The 22,246-nt window shown below is 34.2% G+C and overlaps 3 protein-coding genes and 1 pseudogene across 3 annotated transcripts; 3 read left to right on the top strand and 1 right to left on the bottom strand.

The window, feature by feature from the left end:
* Window positions 1–624: 624 nt before the first annotated feature.
* LOC107828804 (GDSL esterase/lipase At4g10955-like) lies at window positions 625–2,404 on the bottom strand (annotated as a pseudogene).
* Window positions 2,405–3,603: 1,199 nt separating this feature from the next.
* LOC107828803 (putative F-box protein At1g32420) lies at window positions 3,604–7,894 on the top strand. Its single transcript, XM_016656178.2, has 2 exons — window positions 3,604–4,957; window positions 7,519–7,894. Exons 1-2 carry the CDS (start codon window positions 3,729–3,731, stop codon window positions 7,589–7,591), a joined length of 1,302 nt encoding a protein of 433 aa, XP_016511664.1. The 5' UTR covers window positions 3,604–3,728; the 3' UTR covers window positions 7,592–7,894.
* Window positions 7,895–15,115: 7,221 nt separating this feature from the next.
* On the top strand, window positions 15,116–18,797 carry LOC107828801 (putative F-box protein At1g32420). The gene is made up of 2 exons (XM_016656176.2): window positions 15,116–16,423; window positions 18,569–18,797. Exons 1-2 carry the CDS (start codon window positions 15,229–15,231, stop codon window positions 18,592–18,594), a joined length of 1,221 nt encoding a protein of 406 aa, XP_016511662.2. The 5' UTR covers window positions 15,116–15,228; the 3' UTR covers window positions 18,595–18,797.
* Window positions 18,798–19,532: 735 nt separating this feature from the next.
* On the top strand, window positions 19,533–21,456 carry LOC107828802 (large ribosomal subunit protein eL20z-like). The gene is made up of 3 exons (XM_016656177.2): window positions 19,533–19,956; window positions 20,885–20,960; window positions 21,342–21,456. The coding sequence occupies exons 1-3, from the start codon at window positions 19,740–19,742 to the stop codon at window positions 21,454–21,456; spliced, it is 408 nt and encodes a 135-aa protein (XP_016511663.2). The 5' UTR covers window positions 19,533–19,739.
* Window positions 21,457–22,246: the final 790 nt, after the last annotated feature.

Raw genomic sequence — 22,246 nt, 5'->3', positions numbered from 1 at the left:
CAATTAGATTGAGAAATAACGTCAATATGGTCAAGAAGACAGAGAGGGAAATCTTGTAGTACATCTCTTCGAAAACGTTTAAGAGGAAATAAGGATCAATTGAAGTTCAGAGTGAATTTACTTTTTTATATTCTCTATTTTCTTTAGGTTCTGGAATAGTTAAAAATTATTTCCTAGAAAAATATTCAATGGTAGAGAAAGCCTCAAGTAGCTGAGGTCTGCTAGCTTGTTCTGCTGAAGTGAAAGATGAATTTACCTAAACTTTAATACAGAAACTCCCACATTATGTTAAAATAACCGCAACGGCCAACAAGTAGTGCTCTTGACAGGCCAAACAGATTGCTGAATCAGATTGATTGTTCTGTGCATGTCTTAACCTGCTTTTGCCTTGACATTGTATTTCTCCGTCATTTCTTTTTACAAATACTTGCTTAGTAGTTTAATGTACAAAACATCTATTTTTTCCCCTGCTTAATTAGCACCAATGTCATTTGGTGAATCACTGCAAAATATGTTTGGCCCCATCATGTACTTATCAAAAAAAGACACCTGGTGTTAAATTTTCTGAAGTTTATATGCAACTATGCAAGTTTTCAAATTTGGTTTAGCAAGTCAAAATGTATAGGAGGTTAATCAATTCATTCATATAAGTCAATGCAGAATCTCAAGCCTTACAATCTTGTGTTTAACATTCAGTCTTTACCAGTCCAAATGCAAGTACACATGCCAATATAACTCTGAACCTAATGGTAGAAATACATTTGTTGTTCTCTATCCACTTTTGGAAGATAATTTGAAGAAAAACTGTCAAGGGCTGAGAATTCCTTTGAAAGACTCTAGCCTTGAGTTTGTTTAGGAGCTTGAATTAATGGTGTACAAGGAGTTGAGCTGCCTACTTATCAGCATGCTATTATTGAGAGCCATTTGGAATTCCAAGTCATCAGACCACCATTGCTGCAGCCTATGTGCCTCAAGAAACCTCTGCTTTCCTTTTGACACCACAAAAAGCTTTACTCCGGTTTGTCCATTTCTAAGTTTTGCTTCTTTCTCCTTATTACTATGGAAAATACTGTTTTGTCCTCCATCTGGATAATTATAGTAGTAGCAGATGTAGTCACCTGTATTAACATACAAATGAGGCATTGGCAGCATTTGCTTAAGTTCTGAAGTGATTCTTGATTCTGTAACTTCAGCTGCAGCCTCATCAGCACTCTTGCCTAGATTCTGTGAGTTAGAAGGAAGCATTGATTTGAACCTTTTCCATACAAATCCAGCTTTCCCACCCAAGATTCTCAAACTCATGGCCAATGAAACAGATGGTGGATTGAAAAGATGTGCCTCTATATAAGTTCCATCTGCAGCTAACGCCTTCTATACCTCGAGAGCAAAGCCAGCTCCTAACGAGTGCCCTGTGATGGCCACATTCTTGCTTCCTTGAATATTGATGATTGATTTTATATCCGTTAAAACCCTGTCAAACCTGAAGGATCCTTTGAGACTTTCCCACGCTAGGTAACGTAGATCATCCTCGATATCTCTCCTTATTGTGGGGTTTCTCAAGAGTGTTCCTCTGATAGCTAATACCACCTTTGGTGCACCAGTTGGTCTTACAGGTATAAAATCAGCCAATGCTGCTGTTTGATCCCACTCCAAAACTGCAGCAAATATAGAACCATCTCTCTCATCTACAAGGACTTCAACTAGTTTGTACTTAAAAGGTGTCAACCACTGTGGTGCAAGAGCAGTTTCTGTGCTCCTATTTTCTTGCCTGTCAAGTTCGAGCAAGTATACTGCTTGTACAAAGCAGGCCATCGTTATTCTTTTGTAGCTTTCATCCTTCCTGCACATTAAGTTAATAAAGACATCATTATAAGTAGTACAAGGAATTCAGAGCGGAACGAAGAAGTCAAGGAAAAATGGTAACTAACCAACTGGAGCTGATGAGTTCTCTCCAACCGGGAGAAGAAATATGCTGAGGTCCCAATACATGGAATGCCTTGGGATGGTGGTGAAAAGAATGGTTTCTTTCCATGGATTTTTTTCTGAAGGACCAATATGTGTTCATTTGCGCACTTCTTTTTCTTATAAGGTCTCTTAATTAGGTGCACATATAATATGAGTGGCAACATTTGAGAAACCAGTCTTCATAAAAGAGAAGAAACACTCCTCCCCAGGCCTAGAAAGGGGGGACATGAGGGGGTTTGGGCTGTCACTTTTTCTTTTTTTATATTTGTGTATGGCATCGGATTCCAGTGAAGGTACAAATCTACTGTGAAAGAAATGAGAGGATAAGCCTTTCAATACAACTTAGTTATACATGTTATTAAATGATTTTCTAGATAGGGGACATAAAACTTAAACGACAAATTAAAAAGGATTGGAGGGAGTGTTCGTAATTTTGATAGTTTGTGCTAAAAGAGGTAAGTTTTATCTTGTCTTGGTAAAGTACAGCTACCTTTGCTAAATAAATGGTCTTGCAATAAGGAACCTATGCTTTGAACAATAGACATGGTTGGTCTATTCTAATTCCTAGACATTGCTTACAAGAGAATCTGATTCTGTTTTAAGCTGAAGACCTAAAAGAAAATAGCATTATGCTCTAGGAATATATCTCTTTCTCCCCTTTTTTATGGACGCACACATGTAGAATTACAAGAATTTATGCGTTAATGGGTGATTTGGAATATGTAATAAGATTGAGTTAGAGAAATGTGGTTTGCCATTTCTGAATGTCCTTATCCTAAGAATTATTAATTTCAGCCATCGTTATGTAATTACTGCTTCACCAAATTAATGAGATTTTAATTACTTAATTATAAAGCCAATTGATACCACAACGTTTTCTCTTGCCCTTACTTCAACTTATTCTTTTCTTATGCTACGAACTCTTTTAGTTGCTGAGTAAACTCCAATACTTGTTTCCCAAACACAAAAAATATTTAGATAGTTATTGATTTATGGAAAGTCCTACTATCTTTTTTTCAAACGGGTTTGTCAGAATATATGCCGGACACTTTCGAAACTTTAAATGAGCAAGCACTACTATTTTAGGGAAAGAAATTCAAACGAAACACTACGTGCTTTAAATAGTATATCCTTTTTAAGAAACCTACCTTAAGGAGCCTTGTTTAGTTTTTTTATAGCTTTGTTTAGTTGTTAAAAATCACTTTTAGGAGAATGGACACGTTGCTGCCTTGTCCGCAAGTCCAGATACAAAAGATAAACAGGGGAAGAGAATGTACTGCGTGTATTTAATCGAGACAAAGAATGCAAATATTGTTCGCACTAACTTTTAGATGCTCCTTTATCCTAATCTCTTCTTTGGCTAGTATAAAAGTGATTTTGGTTGATATTTTTAACCATAATATTTTTTATTTAGTACTACAAAATTGCATTAGTAAGATTATTTTCTATTTCCAATCTTAAATTTATTAACAAAATAAATTACTATTCATTTAATTTAAGTTAAAGTTTTACCGAATAAAATCCATAACTAGTGAAAAGCCAGTAATCTAATTAACAGGAGAAAAAATTAAAACGAGAAGGTCGTTATTATTCGGTTGTTAAGCAATCATTAATTTGAATTGTCCTTATATTATCCACAAATGCTTTTTCGCCTTGTTATAAGCAAAACCCTCTAAAACCCTTTTCCCTCTTCTTTACTAGTTCTCTGTGTCGATCACAAAGGCTTTTCTTCATCTTCAACCTCCGGCTACTTCCCAGCTAAAATGCCGCCCTCTAAAGGCAAAGGAAATGGGAAAAAGAAAGGAAAAGGGAAAGGGAGCTCCAAGAAAACAAAAAATACACTTTCAGACCCAACATCCAGCTGCATTTTCCCAAGAGAAATCATCTCCAATATCCTTTCTCGTCTCCCTGTGAAGACCCTTTTACGATTCAGGTGTGTTTGCCAGCCATGGCAGAAGCTCATTTCCAAACCCAACTTCATAGCCACCCATTTCCGCCATTCCTCTTCTTTGCAGAGTGCCACCTGTACTTCACCCATTTTTATACATACTCGCCATTTCAAGTCCTTTGATCATGTCCTCTCACTATTTGACCCGCACCCCGATTCATCATCGGTTGTGGAACTGGATAGCCCTTTTCCTTCCTACTTTCACGATATGTTGGTTGTAGGTTGTTGCAATGGCATTGTGTGCCTTTCTCAGCCACCTTGGGGTGAGATGATTACTCTTTGGAACCCAGCTATGAGGAAGTATAGGACGGTAAAGCTTTCAAACACCAAACCCCTTATGGGAATTCACTCTTGTGTTTCCATAGGGTTGGCTTATGATTCTCAAGAGAATGATTTATTGATCTTGAGTCTTTTGTGTTTCCGACCAGCTGAAACTAGACCTCCGGATGAAGTGGAAATGTGTTCGACTAAGAGTTTCAGCTGGAAGAAGATGAAAAATGAGGTGGGGTTTCGTGTTCTTGGGCTTATTTGCAATGTGATCATTAAAGGGGTACCTTATTGGAGAGCCATAGTAGAGGATGCGCATGGGTCACGTGAGGTGTTGGTGTATTTTGATGTGAGTAAGAAAGTATTTGACAAGTTACCTATGCCGGGAATAAGAGTGGAGACTGAGGGGTATCTTGTGAATTTAGAGGATTCTCTTGGTATGTTAATATGGGAGAAAACAGACAAAAATAATGTTAATGTTTGGGTAATGGATGATGAAGATGGTTGGAGCAAGAAATGCAATGTTGGAATAACATTTGGTTTTGACAGAATTTTGGGCTGTTTGAGGAATGGTGACATTGTAGCCGAGAATGAAAACAGCGTGTTGTTGTTTGATCCAGTGACTAGTTCAGTTAAGGCAAAATTCAGCATTGAGAATGCTAAGAAGGGTTCGTATGTGATTTTTGACTATTCAGAGAGCCTAGTTCTGATTGGAGGGATGCTACCAGTTAAGAAGGAAGCTGCTGAAGACAAATTAGCACGCGAAGACCTCCTAAAGTACGGTGATCAACTTGTGTCTATATTTTAAGTTACTATATGGCTTGCTTTGTGTTGTTTGCCCTCTTTATGATGTTGTCCTTTGTTTTGTTGTTATCATGTGCATATGTTTAACCAACTGTGAAACTATGATGGGTTCATTTACTGTGTGAACTTACTCTATGATTTGTTTACTTTATTCTACGCAATTAGTGGAGATGCCTGTGAGTTGCTGCTGTGGTTTTGGAAAGCATTTATGCCCAACTAACAAGTTTTTCTTCTCTCTTCCATCTGATAAATTGTGCTCTTGTAGTAACTTAATGGTGTGAAAATAGTTACAACATGAATTTCTGTCACTGCATGCAATTCTCTTATTTCCCCATGAAGTGTCGCGTTTGCCCTGCCTTGGTTTCCACTTCGCTTCTTTCAATTCCATTGGTTCCGAAGAGTTCTATTGATCTTGCAGAAGGACTTACCATCAAACAAAAGAAAAACAGATTAAGAGAACTATATTTCCTCTCTTGGCCTCTTTAGCTTTTCAGCTTGAATTTGGATCAATAATGGCAAGCGTAAAACTAAGAGAAGATTAACGGAAAACAAGAAATCCGCAATTAGGTCATTATTGTCTCACAACTGTGTGTGCTTATCTTTTTGTTATTGAAAAGTTTTCACAGTTTTAATTCCTGTGAGTAAGAGGAGACGATATTTGCAGCTATTCATTTGAAGCATCATGAATATCTGGAAAAACTACTCTCTTTGTATCCCCAGATTTTTTGGTGTTACCTTTATACAAGTGCCTGTGCAGATAATTCTATGTCTTCTTTCTTTATTTAGAATAAACGTGCTTACTTTTCTTTGTCTACGGAATTGGCTTGTTTTCCAATTCAATTTCAAAAATCAAGTCCCACTTGAAGCTATTTTCTCCCTTTCATGTCTTTCATAGTGGGCATTGTTTGAAAAAGACGTAGGCATGTTTCAAAGATGCATCATGTAAATCGAGAGTGTTTCCAGAAGATCTCAACTTCCCTGTTCACCACATTTATTTTCTAAAAACATAAAATCTTCCCTTTTGTCAACAGAAACATTTAAATGATCAGAAAAACATTTCAGCTTTTGTAGTATTTTCTTGTTGGAGCATCAGTTGTGTTGAGATCACTAATCAATGATTTCATTATGAAGAGATAACTAGGTCAATAGACATAGTATTATGATTGCTAGATCCTTGAAGTTTTATATCTATCTGCTGATATGAAAAATTTTATTTACTGATGCTATAGAACTCTGAGGCATCTGGTTCCATAAGCATTCTAACTATTATGTACGTGTAAGAAAGAGCAGGAAACAATAGTTTCTCTGAAATAATGCATTTGGATTGCTGGATTGCACTAATTAACAGAACCAAGGCTTCAAAAGAAAAAAGAAAATTAATAGAACCATGTCCTGTCAGGGATTTGCAACAATTCTGTTACTTATCTAGTCAATTGCAGAGCTTTTGCGTTTTCAGATTTTTTTTTTTTCTTGTTTTGGGTAAGTGTTTTAAAAGAATTCCTCATTTCCTCATTTATGAACTTCATACTTGTATATTCAAGTATGGATGTTAGTCTAATAGATGTTAATGTTGATGAACTAAAGCTTATGTTCAATGAAAGGCGCAATTGGTGTCGTTCCTACCATATTCGACGAATGAGCACTCTTTCTCAAATGGAGTATGAGACATCCATATCTTAACTTTTCAATGCTCCAAGATATAGCTTTAGTTTGACAGTCAGCATAAGAAGTCCTCTATTCATATGAAAGAATCTCCTTTTCATTTAATTATTTTCTAATTCAAGTTGCACTCGTTGGGCTTTCTCAGCTGGAATTTCCAGCATTGTTTTCCCATAGCTTATAAGCTCCTTGGTTGAATTGTGTCTTGCAATCTTCAAAAAATGAATTGACTTGTCATAACTTTGGGATCTTATTCTAGACATAATATTCTAAGTTATTTGGTGCATGGTTTGAGGTGCATGTTCTGAGTGGAAATGAGTAGCGGGCATGGACTGTAACAGAGGTGCTTCTGTTGGAAATATAATTTTGATTTTCTAGAAATTAAGTTTTAGGTTTATGTATTAGCATTACCAATGGGACATTTACAATTTCCAGGTACATTATCTTTTAGTATGATAAAGGTGCATTTTTATGTTTCAAAGTGACCAAGAAAAGTATTTAGTAGATGTGAGTCCAGAGGTTCCCTCTGGCACCTATAAATACCCCTTAGTGATGTTGTTATGTAAGAGTGAAATATTTAAATAGGATCAAGAATGTTCTTATGTTTATCTCCATTTTCAAGGAGAGCATTTGAAGAGTTGGAAAAATCTTTGATAGTATAATTTAGTGGAACATTTCTGTCATATTTAACTAGTGCTGATAAATGGATGCCATTTGTGGGGAAGCATGCTTTGTTGTGAGATGCTCTACCTTTTGTATATACCTTGTATGCGGGATTTCTCTCTGAAATCAATATAATTTTAACTTGATAAGAAAAGATATATATACTCAGAGAAGATTACTGACATTCCTTTTCTTGAATCTTGATAATGTAGGGCTGGCATAAATATGAAGGTCTTTACCACTAAGAACCCTCAGCAGGCTGCCTTTGCTACTAGGATTGCATGAATGACATTTTGGCTGCCCCTTTTTTTGCGAACATCGGAGATGGCATGAAAAACTTTCTGACATCCTTTTAGTTATATAGGAAATACTAGCAATGTATGTAGTTCCTGGTCCCTCTGATGTTTATATTAAACAGTATAATTCATCTCCATTACTTTGTTGATCAGATTGTCAACTAGTATCTATTGCACATTGCACTGATCAACTAGTACTTGATTAAGCAATGGTGGGTTCATGGTTACGTATAACACTATTCGAGTTGTTTTTTCTTTTGCTTCATAATATCTTTCAGCGTGTTCCCTATGAGTGTTTTCTTCATCTTTCTGCATTTTCCCTATTGACTGTTTTCTTCAATCAATTTTTGTTCCTTCCCTCAAAATTTTCTTTTTGGTTCATAATTCTTTGACTATGGTTAAACTATATGTCTCTATGAGTCCTGAAAAACGTTGTTACACGCAACATTTTAACAGTTAGAAGGTTCTGTAAAGCTTGTCACTGATGTTGTCACAAAATTTTTGTTCTTTTTTGCCAGTATGCGAACGAACCTCCTTATTTTTTTTCTCCAGTCTTATTACAATTTCAGCAATTCTCCAGTCCTTTTTTATTTACCCCAAAAAGAAAAGAAAAAAACTGTATGGACAGCCAAATATAATATACTGTTAATTTGTCCTCTTGACAATGTTCGGAAGTAACATTGAGTCTACAAGTTCGTGTTTGGTTAATCATATAGTATACGCTTCTTTTATCTTAAATCTCCACCACCCTCTTACTTCCAGGCAAGAATCATCAAAGATGTAATTTTTTTGTTTAACCATCTGGTATTTAGAATTAGATTTGTGCGAGGTAGTTCCATTAAGGGAGTAAAGCGGAAGTTCTTCATTTCAGGGTTTGAACTCGAAATATTTGGTTAACTATAGTGAAATTTCCAATTTCCAATTATCATACCATATTTTTCGGAGATATAGAGCTAAATATTGTATGTTACTAATTAAAAGAAATTATACTCAGAGGCGGACCTATATGGTCAGTAGAGGGGTCACCGGAACCCGTTAGTTTCTACAAAAATCGTGTATATATATATTTATATATACATCAAGAACCCCTTAAATAATTTTGATGTGCCCCTTCAAACACAAAAGCTGGATGGCTGTGCCGGTTTAACACAGTATTTGTCCTCTCAAGATGGACCGGGGTTCAAGGCCAGCAGTGTTGCTCATTTTCATTTGATTTTTTCCTCTTTGAGTTCAATGTAGTTAGTAATTTTTTATGTAGTGCTCAATTTGGTTTTCTCTTTTTTATCTTTTCTGAGTTCAAAAATATTTTAGCACTAGTATATATAGTGAACTTAGTTTAGCTTTTCCCCCTTCAAATTTCTCTCTCAAAAGCCTAACCAAGATTCTCTCCACGATTAGTTGTTTAGGGCGTCTACACAAAATATTTAATAACTTCTTTGATAAACGTCTTTCTAAACGTTGAAAAAGATAATAGAAAGAGACATGAAGGAAACTGGGAGGGGAATAAAATATTCCATTAGCAAGAAGCCAATTATATTCTTTATCCTGATAACTAAGTTTATAAGTATCAACATTTTCTTGACTTGTATTAAAATAAGTAATTCAACAAAATTTTCCCCAAAAAAGAGTAATAGAAAAACTTCAAAATACTTCTGCCTTCAAAAATCACTTCGGCGAAGTAGCATACTTCCGTCGATTTAGTGATGGCGATTGAGACTCTGCTTGAACTGCTTAACGAATATTTAATCTTGATTTTATTTGAGTAAGTTTTTGATATTTTAAAAGATCTTTTTGATCGCTGACTCATAATCATTAAGTTTTCAAGGAGTTAGCACGCTAAATTTTGTCGTTACCAGCTTATATATCTATATTAAAGATAGTGGTGCACTCGTTGTGCTCAAATCCTGGGTTCGCCTCTAATTATACTTGAAGGAGAAGTGAGTGTTGGTATTTAGAATTAGGGGTATACAAAGAAAATCGATAAAACTCACCAAACCGATAATCCGAGTCAAACCGGAAAAAAAAATCCGATGTGGTTTGGTTTGATTTGGTTTGGTATTGGAAAATAAAACCTGACCATAATTGGTTTGATTTGATTTTAACTAAAAAAAAGTCAAATCGAAACTAAACCAACCTGATAGTACATTTATATAATTTTTAAAAATATTTTATACCTATAAATATTTATTGTAATGTAATTTATAAATATTTCTTAAACTTTTTGCAATACTAGAAATGACGATAGTGTTGGATAATTATTTTAGTTTTATATTTAGTGTGAAACATTCGTGCTTTTATAATAACTAGTTTCTATAAATGTGCGTTGCACGTAAATTCTTAGTCTGTCAATATTTCGGGGATATTTCAGTTATTCAACATTTAGCGTTTAAAATTCGTACTTTTATAATAGCTAGTGGGTAGTTAACGCAAGTTTCTGTGGGTTCGACACTCGACTTATCATTTTATTACTTGTACGACCGCGTATACTTGCGTGTGCGTTTGGTAGCAACAATGTATTTTTTTTGCCTTCTTTAATTCTTAGCCTGGGATGCATTTCCTTTGCTTTTTTTGTCTTTCATTTGGGAGGACAAACACCGAAGGGCGTCCCCTTTTTTTTAATTCTTTTAACTTTCTTTCTATTTCTTCCGCTTTTTATTCAATTTCGCTTCAAATTTCTTCATCTTCACATCACTTTATTCCTACATAGTCAAAATATAATATTAAGTATAAAGTAATATAATTAACACTCAAAAGACGATTAAAAATACTAGAATATGAGGCAACAATAGGTAAATATATGTATTATTGGTTGAATATCACTTTACGATTATAACTACGTATTTCAATGTTATTGATTCCCAATGGAGAAAGGTTCACAAGAAGGAGGATTGTTTGAACTGGAGTTGAACTTAAAATGATTGGATACATATGATGTGTAGATAATCAATTAGATTTAGTTAGTTAGATTGTATTAAATTTAAATCATGAGATACAAAGACATATATTTTTTAAGGATGACGTATTTAGCGTATGTTTTTTTGTCCGTTTTGATTGTTTCTTCATTAATAAAACCTTCATATGAACCCTTTTGATAGTGCAACAGATAGTTGCGTGCAACAATACAATCCAACTTTGAGAATTTATTGGCTTTATACATATAAAATTTTGAATGATTTAATTTGCTATAACATAATAAAATTAAACATCCTAAATTCTTCATAATGTCATACATATAAAATATATACACAAGAATCTAAAGAATCCTAAAACTAAAAGAAAAAAAACAAACGCAAAAAAAATAAATAAATAAAATATCCCTGCAATCCTAAAACTAAAGGAAACAAATTAAAGCCAAAGAAAAAGATTAAAAAAAAAAAACAGTAAGGCAAGATTCCCAAACAATGTAAATTCTAAAGAATTCTATACCTAAAAGGAAGCACACGACAGCTTTTGATTTTACCCATAAAAAAAAAATTAATTATTACAATTACAAGTATATCTATCATATAATACACTTACGAAAGGTAGAAAAGACGAACGATATTTTGATAAGACTTTCGTGATTTTAATATAATATAGGTATAGATATAGACTAGTTTCTATAAATGTGCAATGCACGCTAATAATGACGCATAAGGGTTTCGTCGATAATAAATATAAAGAATAAAAAATTAATTCATCACAAAAATTATGTATATACATGAAGAAAAAATGATATGTAGAGCAATTGACATGTAAAAATGCAACAATTATTTAAATTTCAAAAACCAATATTTGGCATACTACTTGAATTCAAATTGATAGAATATCATCTGAATGCAAAATTGATCAATTTAGTCAAGTTAGATAATATTACTATGTACGTATAGTTTAGAAATATACAACGTGATCATATCTTACCAATGACTTCTTTATAAACAATATTTTTGTAGTTTTTCTCTTATGACTGATTGGTTGCTCCATCATGACCAAAACTCTTATTATCGATAATATTGATAACTTTCTTAAAAGTGCAATATATTGTTGCTCGTGCAAGAAAGCATGTTGCAGCAAATACAATCCAGCATTTTGAATTGTTTGACCTTGTGTATTATTATTGCAAAACACAAGCGTGATGAAAATTATTTCTTGATAAATTTTAAGAAGATAGGAGAAAGATGAATTGTGGGGATAAACACATGCTTGGAAGCACATCAATTCATCATGATTTTTGAATGTGTGATAATATTATCAAAACCTCTATACACTATCATTATACGATTACATAAGACACTTAACGGATTTAAGTTTCTCAGTATAATGGGTGTATTTTTCTTCAAAACTAGCATGTATGCAATGAAAGATCAAATATGGCTTTGTTTGTTGTATGCATACATGACACTAACATATACAAATTTTTTGCTCGTTTTGTCTTTTTTATCTCATTTAACATCTATAAAATAATGAACTTCACAACGAATATCTATGGTGAAAGGCCATTTGGTATTGTATTCTTCTTGATAGTGATTGGTGGTATTATCTTCCATCGAGTCAAAATTGAGAACGTTGGCTTTTATCAAGGAACTTAGTAAGCAACATCTCATTTAGTCGATCAACATATTTATTTCTGCCAGCTAAGATAGTTCTTTCCTTGATGTATTTTGCACAACTTTCTATTTTATTTAGTGATGAAAATAGTTTCCTTATTAAGGAATCTTCACCACTACTATAGTCATTGGGCTTGACAACAAAATATTCTTAAGGAAGGACTAAATTATCTTTTATAATATATATGCTTTTTTCCGCTTCCGACATAAATCAAGAAATCACATAATATTTGATTTAGATTTACTCTCATATTTCTTATTAGCCGAATCTTTAGCACTTGAGATCATAAGTATGATTTAATCAAGCCAGCATTTATAGTCTTTGCTCTTGTGGAATTTTAAACTATTGGTAGTACTTGACGGAAATCACCTCCAAAAACTATTATTTTTTCACCAAACGATTTATCAACATCCATTATATCTCTAAAGTTCTTGTAAATTATTCTGACCGTCTAACGCCACGTCATGTGTACTTCATCCCATATTATTAACTTTTATTTCCTTATCAATTTAGCACTACTACTATGCTTTGACATGTTTGTTATGGCCGTTTCAATTGTTTGAAGTAGTATGTCAAATCTAAAGTGAGTCGTACGACCCTCTACACCATTTTATTGATGTTGCTAATATTTTCATGCCTCTTGATCTAATATTTGTAAATAATGCACGTTCCTTTTCTCTTCTACTATCGAGAGTCGTACGGGTGAGGAGGTGAGCTCTAAGCGTATACACGAAATAGGTTTAATTCCTCCAGAGCCATCTACAAAAAACAACCTCGTTCTATGAATAAGTGATTATTAATAAGATATTCTTAAAAGTTTATTCTTATTCAGGATTTAGCTTTAATTGTGCATTGCAACCTTCCTCGGGCACTTATATGTCCTTTTTTCAATAATTTTTGTGTATTATGATGTGTAATAATGTTCATATATAAACAATAACTATTTCGACATGCACAAGTTATTTAAGTTATTATCTTGAATAAATTCTTTTTTATTTTAGAAACTATCTCAAGTAATTACCCAAAAAAAGGGAATTTAGTATATATATATATATATATATATATATATATATATATATATATATATATATATATATATATATATATATATATATATATATATATATATATATATATATATATATATATATATATATATATATATATATATATATATATATATATATATATATATATATATATATATATATATATATATATATATATATATATAGTAGTGATAGCAATAGAGTATAAAGAATATTATATTTGAAAATAGAATAAATTTGAACCGATGAAAAGCCAACAAAATATTACACGTGTGATTGATATCAAAATCGATAAGTTAAAGCAAAGCTAACTTAGCTAGGGTTGCTTATCGGGCGGATCGGGCGGATAATTACGCTTAACGATTTGATTTATCGGTTAATCAGATTATAAATGTATTAATCCGCTAGCTATCCAATAAGACAATGGGCGGATTAGTATCGGATTAACTATTATCGGGCAGTTTATCGTCTAAACTAAATAAAAACTGTTTGAACAATCAAATACCAAATGGCCATAGTAAGATGACATGCCAATGCTTTCAGACTAATATTAGATTCAAATTCAAAGTCTGTCTTGTTAATCTAATAGTAGTATTTTTGAAGAGTCGTCTTCCAATCTAGGACATACAAGAACTACCGATAAGGAAGACATAACATATACCACCTAATTTGTGCAATGAACATAGTTCTAGTTCATTGCATTGTACAAAATCTAGATGAGCATCCTAAACATGAAGAAAACTAGCTTCATCCATCTTAGTACAACTTTGCCTAACTTTACTATGCTACAATATATGCTAAATATAAAAATTCTTAAGGGGTTAACGGTTTACCCGATAAGAAAATTGAGTAATCCGTTCCCAAACCGTTAAGCCATTAATAATAAAATTTCAATCTGTTCACTATCCATTACTCCGGTAATTCGATACCACTAATCCAATAAGTCATTTATTCGATTCGGTTAACGATATCGGTTCAGTTTTGAACCGCCCTAAACATAGCTGATAATATGGCAGGGAGTACTCTTCTAAAGAAAACAATGAAGTTAAATTAAAAAAAATAATAATAAAATAAAATTGGAAGGGACATCCTTCATACATTCATATTAGCGTGAGTTAGTTTATTTATACAAGTCTTCATCTATATGTGTATTATTTCCAGTTATTTTCTTTTCTTGTGAATTCTAACATTAAAAAAGCTATTTTGGTCCACCAAAAAACATGCATTAAAGCTAGACCAATGATTTTAAACTTTTACGATTAAATTTGAATCCTTGTGGAATTAACTTGAGTGATTAAGGAGCTAAGGAAAATTTTTGGTCCTTTCATTTTGCTTTCACTCAGCTGATTTATTAATATTCAAAGTAGCAAGTTTTTAGCTGAAATTAATTTCTCAGATAAAGGAAAAATTCAAATATTAGAATTTTATCTACACAAGTATTTTTAAGGAATAATTTAATCCTCATAGGATTATAGAGCGATATCTTATTATTTGCTTTGGAAAATTGATCAGCTAGAGTTTTTATAAATTTGTGATTCATGGATTCTAGAGAATAGATTATTTAGTATAAAATTAGTACGTTAATAAATATTTTCCGTATTTTAAATACTCCTATCTTAAGTTATTTAAACAAAATAAATTATTATTCATTAATTTAAATATAAATTTCTACTAAATTAAATCATTTAAAAGTAAAATGCAAGTACTCTAATTAAGACGATATGGTCGTTATTACAAAAATTATTTAAGACGAGATGGTGCCAAATAAGTAGGAAAAGAGGACTATTCCATTGTTAAAGAATCATTAATCTGAACGTGTAAGTATATTATACACAATTGCTTTTCAGTTTTCACCTTATATCCAAAACCCTCTAAAACCGTTTTCCTCTCTTCTTTGTCAAGACTAGCTAGGCTGTACAAATCCCCAGTTCTCTCTGTCGATCACAAAGTCCTTTCTTCATCTTCAACCTCCGGCCACTTCCCGGCTAAAATGCCGCCGTCTAAAGGCAAAGGAAAGGGGAAAAAGAAAGGTAAAGGGAACTCGAAAAAAACAAAAAACAGAGCTCCAGACGCAACATGCAACTGCATTTTCCCAAGAGAAATCATCATTAATATCCTTTCTCGTCTCCCTGTGAAGACCCTTTTACAATTCAGGTGCGTTTGCAAGCCATGGCGAAAACTCATTTCCAAACCCAACTTCGTAGCCACCCATTTCCGCCATTCCTCTTCTTTGCAGCCCATTACCGGTTCTTCACCCATTCTTTTACACACTCGCCATCTCGAGTCCGCTGATCATCTACTCTCACTAATCAACCTGTCCCCCGAGTCATCATCAGTTGTGGAACTTGATAACCCTTTCCCTTTCTTCTTGCAAAGTATGGTGGTTGTGGGTTCTTGCAATGGCATTGTGTGCCTTTGTCAGCCACCTTGGGGTGATGTCATTACTCTTTGGAACCCAGCTATGAGGCAGTCTAGGACTCTGCCGCTTTCGAAACGCAAACCCATTATGGGAACGCACTCTTGTGTTTCCATCGGGTTGGCGTACGATTCACAAGAGAATGACTTCTTGGTCTTGAGTCTTAAGAGTTTCGGACCAGAAACTATGATTGCGGATGAAGTGGAAATGTTTTCAACCAAGAGTTTCAGCTGGCAGAGGGTGCCAAATGAGGTGGGGTTTCGAGTTCTTGGGCTTTCTTGCAATCTGATTATTAAAGGGGTGCCTTATTGGACTGCTCTGCTTGAGGATGCGCATGGGTCACGTGAGGTATTGGTGTGTTTTGATGTGAGTAAGAAAGTATTTGACAAGTTACCTATGCCTGGAGTGAGACTGGAGATTCAGGGGTATCTTGTGAATTTGGAGGATTCTCTTGGTATATTAATGTGGGATAAAACAGACAAATATAATGTTGAAATTTGGGTAATGGATGATGAAGATGGTTGGAGCAAGAAATGCAATGTTGAAATGTTATTCGGGTTCAACAGAATTATTGGCTGTTTGAGGAATGGTAATATTGTTGCTGAGGATGAGAATGGCGTGTTGTTCCTCTTTGATCCGGTGACTAGTTCTGTTAAGGCAAAATTGTGCATCGATAATGCTGATAGCAGTTCGTCCATGATTTTCAACTATTCAGAGAGCTTAGTTCTGATTGGAGGGATGCTACCAGTTAAGAAGCAAGCTGCTAGAGGTAAATTAGCACGTGAAAATCTCCTAAAGTGCGGTGATCAACTTTTGTCTTTTCAATTATATCTTAAGTTACTATGTGCTTGCTTTGTGTTGATTGTCAAGTCTGATCCCACTTTGAGATGTTGCACTTTTGCTTTGTTCTTATCCTTATGTGCTTATGTGTATGTTATGGGCACCTGGTGAAACAAAGCAGATTGATTGTGAATCTGTGATGCATTAATTTACTACGTGAACTAACTCTGTGATCATTTTTACTTAACTCTACACAATTAGTGGAGATGCTTGTCAGTTGCTGCTGTAGTTCTGGAAAGCAAATATGGCCAACTAACAAGTTTTCTTTTCATCTCCCATCTAAGAAAGTATATTTTTGTGAATAGCTTTGTGGTGTGGAATCAGTCACAATATAGATGTCTCTCACTGTATGCAATTCTCTTATTTTCCCAGTCCAATTTTATGGTTAGTCAGCCAAACAACTTCTTGGATTACTAGTTGAAATTGGTGGAAATAAGGGGAATAAATAGAGATGCCACATGATATTGCAACTCAAAATAAGAGAAACTTTCTTTTAGGGTGGCTTACATGTGCACATAGAAGTATGAAAAAAGAGCTAAAATGCTTCCTTTTCGAGTCCCACTTGAAAACTATTTTCTCCCTTTCATGTCTTTCAGAGTGGGAATTGTTTGAAAAGATGTAGGCTTGGCTTCAAAGGTGCATCGTGCGTGTCACCCCATTTATTTTCTGACAATACAAGATCTTCCTTTTTGTCAACAGAAACATTTAAATGATCAGAGAAACTTTTCAGCTTTCGTAGTGTTTGCTTGTTGGAGCATCAGTTGTGTTGAGGTCGATAACCAATGACTTCACTATGAAGAGACAACTAGATCAATAGACATAGTAATATGATTGCTAGATCCTTGAAGTTATATATCTATCTGCAGATATATAAATTTCTATTTGTTGACACTGTAAAACTCTGAGTTAGTTTGTTCCATAAGCATTATAACAATTACTTGTAAGAAAGAGCAGAAAAACATAGTTTCACTGAAATAATGCATTTGGATTGCTGGATATACACTAACTAACAGAACCAAGTCTTCAAAAGAAAAGAAAAACAATAATAAAACCATGTCCGATCCGTGATTGCGACAGTTCTGTTACCTATCTAGTTAATCCAGCCAGAGCATTTGCGCTTTCTGTTTCTGGTGCTCTTTTTCTTGTTTTTGGTGAGTGTTTTCAAAAAAAATCTTCATTCCTGATCCATGAACTTTGATACTTGAATATGCAAGTACAGATGTTTAGTCTTATAGATGTTAGTGTGATGAACTAAAGGTTATAACAATGGAAGGCTTGGCTACTTGTGTCATTGCTAACCATATTGGATGAATGTACACTCTCTTAATGTAGTGCGACACATCCATATCTTTGCTTTTGAATGCTCAAAGATATAGCTTTAGTTTGACAGCCAGTGTAAGAGGTCCTCTCTTCATATGAAAGAATCTTCTTTTCATTTAATTATTTGCTCCTTCAAGTTGCAATCTTTCGGCCTTCTCAGCTTGAATTTCCAGTTTTGTGTTCTAATTGCTTATAAACTTCCTAGTCTTGCTATCCCGTCCTCGTCTTTCCTCCTTGGTTGACTTGTGTCTTGCAGTCTTTTATAAATGAATTGACTTGCCGTAACTTTGGGATCTTATTCTAGACATCATATTCTAAGCTATTTGGTGCATGGCATGAGGAGCATGTTCGTAATGGAAATGAGTGGACCAGGGACTGTAGCAGAGGTGCTTCTGTTTGAAATATAATTTTGATTTTCTAGAAAATATTAGGTTTATGTATTAGCAAATTAGGGTTATGCATTGGACATCTAGAATTTCTAGATACATTATTTATCTTTTAAATCTTTGCTAGTACGTTTGTTTAGTACGTAGAACATTTTCGACTTTATATATCTTTGGAGTATTTTTGATATTTAACTAGTGTTAATGAATGGATGCTATTTGTCGGGAAGCATGCTTTGTTGTAAGATGCTCTATCTTTGTATATACCTAGTCCTAGTGTGCGGGATTTCTCTCTCAAATCAATATAATGTTGACTTGATAGATTAGATATTCGAAGAAACTTACTGACATTATTTTTCTTGATAATGTAGGGCTGGCAGGACCCTCAGAAGCTTGACTTGGCTATATAGAAGACATTTTGGCTGCCCCCTTTTAGCTAACATCAGAGATGGCATGAAAAACTTTTTGACACACTTTTAGTTAGGAAATACTAGCAATGTATGTAGTTCCTCGTCCCTCTGATGTTAGCGTATAATTCGTCTCCGCTACTTTGTATCAGATTGTCAACTATTTTGCACTGATCAACTTGTGCTTGAGTAAGCAATGGTGGGTTTATGTTTGCGTCTAATATGCTCAAGTTATCTTTTTTGCTTCGTAAGGTCTTTCAGTGTGTTCCATGTCAGTGTCTTCACTCAATTTTTGTTCCTTCCCATAAGTAATTTTCTTTTTGATTCATAATTCTTTCCAAATGTGGACTGTGGTGCGACTTGAATGTTCTTTTTGGTTTATAATTCTTTGCATATGTGTACTCGGGTGCGACTTGAATGGAGTTTTTAAATAGAAAGATTATTAGGGTAGGGGTAATATTTGTATACACATTATTCTCCACAGACCCTACTTGTTCGATTATACTAGGTCTATTGTTGTTGTTTTAAAAAAGAAAATAATACTTTTGACATATAAACTAAATCTACATAACATACCAAAGATCCACTTAATATGTTGTGGGCATATAGATGTCATGCCATTCACTAAAACTAAAGATAGTTTTGAAATAGAGAAAGATGCTTATCTTCTTTAAACGGATTAAAAAGAAAACTATGTAATATAAAATGAAACAAAAAGATTATATTGTAAAGCCAGAGTCATTGATCAACCAAATCTCGTGTTAACCTTACAAATTTAATATAATTACAGTGTTACTAATAAATTGTCTCAGTTGATTATATTTCAGTCAGGCACAAACCTCATCACGTGTGAACAACCTGGGTTAGATGAGAATAACAACAATCGCAAATTTCATAAATATAAACTTGTATAAAGACAAATTTTTATATCCACGCGTTGGCGTGAAACTTACCAACGAAGCCAAGCTGAAATATATATCAGCAAACCGTCAGCGCACCACAAATCAAAGACCGCAAAATCGCCGATCACACCGCCACGACGATCCGATTCTGTCAATTGGTGTCAGCAACAATACGACTTCGCTTTGATCCCGAAACCCTAACCCGTTGCTCGATCTCTATCCCGGTGGAAAGGATGAGCGAAGAAGGCGGGAAAAACAGGGCCTCTCCGGCCACCGGCGAACCGTTGCCGCCAAACTATTACTACGGTACGTTTCAAGGAGTGGCCAATCATCCGCCTCCTCCTCCTCCACAGTCTCAGCCGGTGTTTGGTTTTCCTCAGCCCATTCCTCCGCCTGGTGCCTCCGGCGCTCCTCCTCATTACTATCCTCATGGTTATCAAACTGTTCACGGTGTGTTTTTCCACATCTTCATCTATCTACTGGGGCTTCCATAATTTTTTCTTTTATGTTTGTTGATAATTCTGTTTGTTTCTCTGTTTTGAACATTTCATGGAATAAAATCTCAGTATGATGCTTGATGAATATTCAGAATACTGATTGCCGAAACTAGCCAATTCTATTAATGGGTCTATTGTGAAACATTAATGTTGATACCAGCAATATTATTCACGATTTTAGTATCTTTGTAAACACAGGCTTATTGTGATAGGATGCAGATACTTTCAATTATAAAAAAGTTGTATTTTGTGCATAATTTCATCTGTAAATTCATCTATAACTTTGTAGGTTGATTAACTCCTTGTTTTTAAGTATGTATATTTGCAGTCTCGACAAATCTGCAGATTTGTGGGTTTAAGTTTTATATCCGGTTGAACATCTAGTGGTGGAGAGTGGTCATGTTGTATTGAAGGATGTAGTGAAAGGAATTTCGCAATCGGGTTCTCTGAGTTTCTCTGTTAGTTTATTGTTAGTAATAGGAGATGTGGTTGATCATGGAAGGATTGATTGATATTAGCTGTTGAAAGGCTTCTTTTTCCTTCAATCATGCTATTTTGATTTTCCATCTTAGCATATTTAAAGCTTGTTGAATCCTTAATCAATGGATTCTGACTTTAGATTTTGTATGTGTGATTGCAAACTTTCTTAAAGCAATCAGAAGTTGTAAAAGTGGAGTTGAAATGTTATGGTTAACTTACACGTGAAAGAATGGTAAACTAGTTATGTATCTTGTCTCGGAAAATCTCAGGAATTGCAATCTAGAAAATGCTTTCTAAATCTTATTGTTCTAACTGGGCTGAATAACAGATATTTGCTTTTCAAAAATTATTTTAATGTTAGAGGTTATATATGTTTAATATGTTGCTTCACTGTGGTTTAGGTTATGCTGTTGCCGAAGGTAGACCTGTAAGGGAGTACCGGCTTCCTTGCTGTGGCATGGGGATTGGCTGGTTCTTGTAAGTTCCTATTGTTGTACTTTTTCTTGTGCTCAAATTTTTTTTTTTCCGGTTATAAATCGTGGTTAGATTGATAAAAAGTGATACATGGAATCCTACTCAGCGTTTCTTATTATTTAGAGCTTTCCCATTATCGTATTCAGAGTTTTAACTTTTTTTAAAAATAAAGATGGGTAGGTTAGTTGGGGAAACAATGTGAAGCACACCAAATTAACAACTCAGCAATATCAAATCCTGATGTGATAGTTGCTAAGGGCTTTGCCTTTTTCTGATGTTTCTATGACCAGATTTTCATAAACTCAATTTTATGATTCATGTACGATTGACTAAAGATTTCAATGCTGGCTTACTTTCTAATATTTTGGTGACTTTGTTTGCAAGGTTCATCTCTGGTTTCTTTCTTGGTACTGTTCCTTGGTATATTGGAGCTTTTCTTCTTCTGTGTGTGCGGATTGATTACAGAGAAAAGCCTGGACTTATATCACTCAATTTTTAGGTAAGTCTCTCTCTCTCTCTCTCTCTCTCTCTCTCTCTCTCTCTCTCTCTCTCTCTCTCTCTCTCTCTCTCTCTCTCTTATAGCATGCAATTGTACGGTGGATGATATTCCCTTCGTCATTAATTCTTGGGTACCATGTGTTTTCGTCAGAGTCATGTTGGCAAATATTGTTGGGGTAAAATCACACAAATTGCTCAGTTGACTGGGTTTAGGACATAAAGACTTTTGACACATATTGAAAGTTCTTTTAAAACTTGTGGTCTTAAACATGTTATGACATTTCTACGGTTATAAGAACATGTCATTATTGGTAAATTGGAAATTTGAAGTTAAGTTTTCCAAAATATCCAATATCATCCTTTTTGGAAGACTAAAAAAGAAAAAGTGTTGTATAAATTGGAACAGAGGTGTAACCATTTTTTTATATGAAGAATGGAACAGAGGGAGTAATAAAATTTGGTTTTGGCAGCTATACATTTGGAAAAAGAATAAACTCTCTTGTACGTCCAGTATATGTGGACTTGATATTGGATAACTATATTTATTACACCATGTAAGTGCTTACCATGATTTTACCTCATTTGACTTGGATATCCTTTTCTATTGCTATTTACCTTATTCTAGAGAGGGCATAAATGTATATTATAGCTTGGATTTCTACGAGCGTATATTAGAGGAACATTAGAAGGATTGAGCAATTAGACTAGGTTGAGAAGTGGACTAAATTTGGGTAGCCAATTGTAAAACCACTTTTAAACCCCGCTTTTTTTGGCCCAATTGCTTTTAGCCC

This window comes from Nicotiana tabacum, chromosome 17 (genome assembly GCF_000715075.1).
Source record: "Nicotiana tabacum cultivar K326 chromosome 17, ASM71507v2, whole genome shotgun sequence".
Lineage (NCBI taxonomy): Eukaryota > Viridiplantae > Streptophyta > Magnoliopsida > Solanales > Solanaceae > Nicotiana > Nicotiana tabacum.
This window is presented reverse-complemented; position numbering and strand designations above follow the sequence as displayed.

What these genes read in the sequence shown, in the direction of transcription:
- LOC107828803 (XM_016656178.2), top strand. Translation starts at nt 3,729, where the DNA reads ATGCCGCCCTCTAAAGGCAAAGGAAATGGGAAAAAGAAAGGAAAAGGG. An exon ending in GCACGCGAAGACCTCCTAAA is followed by an intron (nt 4,958 to 7,518) that starts GTACGGTGATCA and finishes TTGATAATGTAG; the next exon opens with GGCTGGCATAAATATGAAGG.
- LOC107828801 (XM_016656176.2), top strand. Translation starts at nt 15,229, where the DNA reads ATGCCGCCGTCTAAAGGCAAAGGAAAGGGGAAAAAGAAAGGTAAAGGG. An exon ending in TAAGAAGCAAGCTGCTAGAG is followed by an intron (nt 16,424 to 18,568) that starts GTAAATTAGCAC and finishes TTGATAATGTAG; the next exon opens with GGCTGGCAGGACCCTCAGAA.
- LOC107828802 (XM_016656177.2), top strand. Translation starts at nt 19,740, where the DNA reads ATGAGCGAAGAAGGCGGGAAAAACAGGGCCTCTCCGGCCACCGGCGAA. An exon ending in TGGTTATCAAACTGTTCACG is followed by an intron (nt 19,957 to 20,884) that starts GTGTGTTTTTCC and finishes ACTGTGGTTTAG; the next exon opens with GTTATGCTGTTGCCGAAGGT. An exon ending in ATGGGGATTGGCTGGTTCTT is followed by an intron (nt 20,961 to 21,341) that starts GTAAGTTCCTAT and finishes TTTGTTTGCAAG; the next exon opens with GTTCATCTCTGGTTTCTTTC.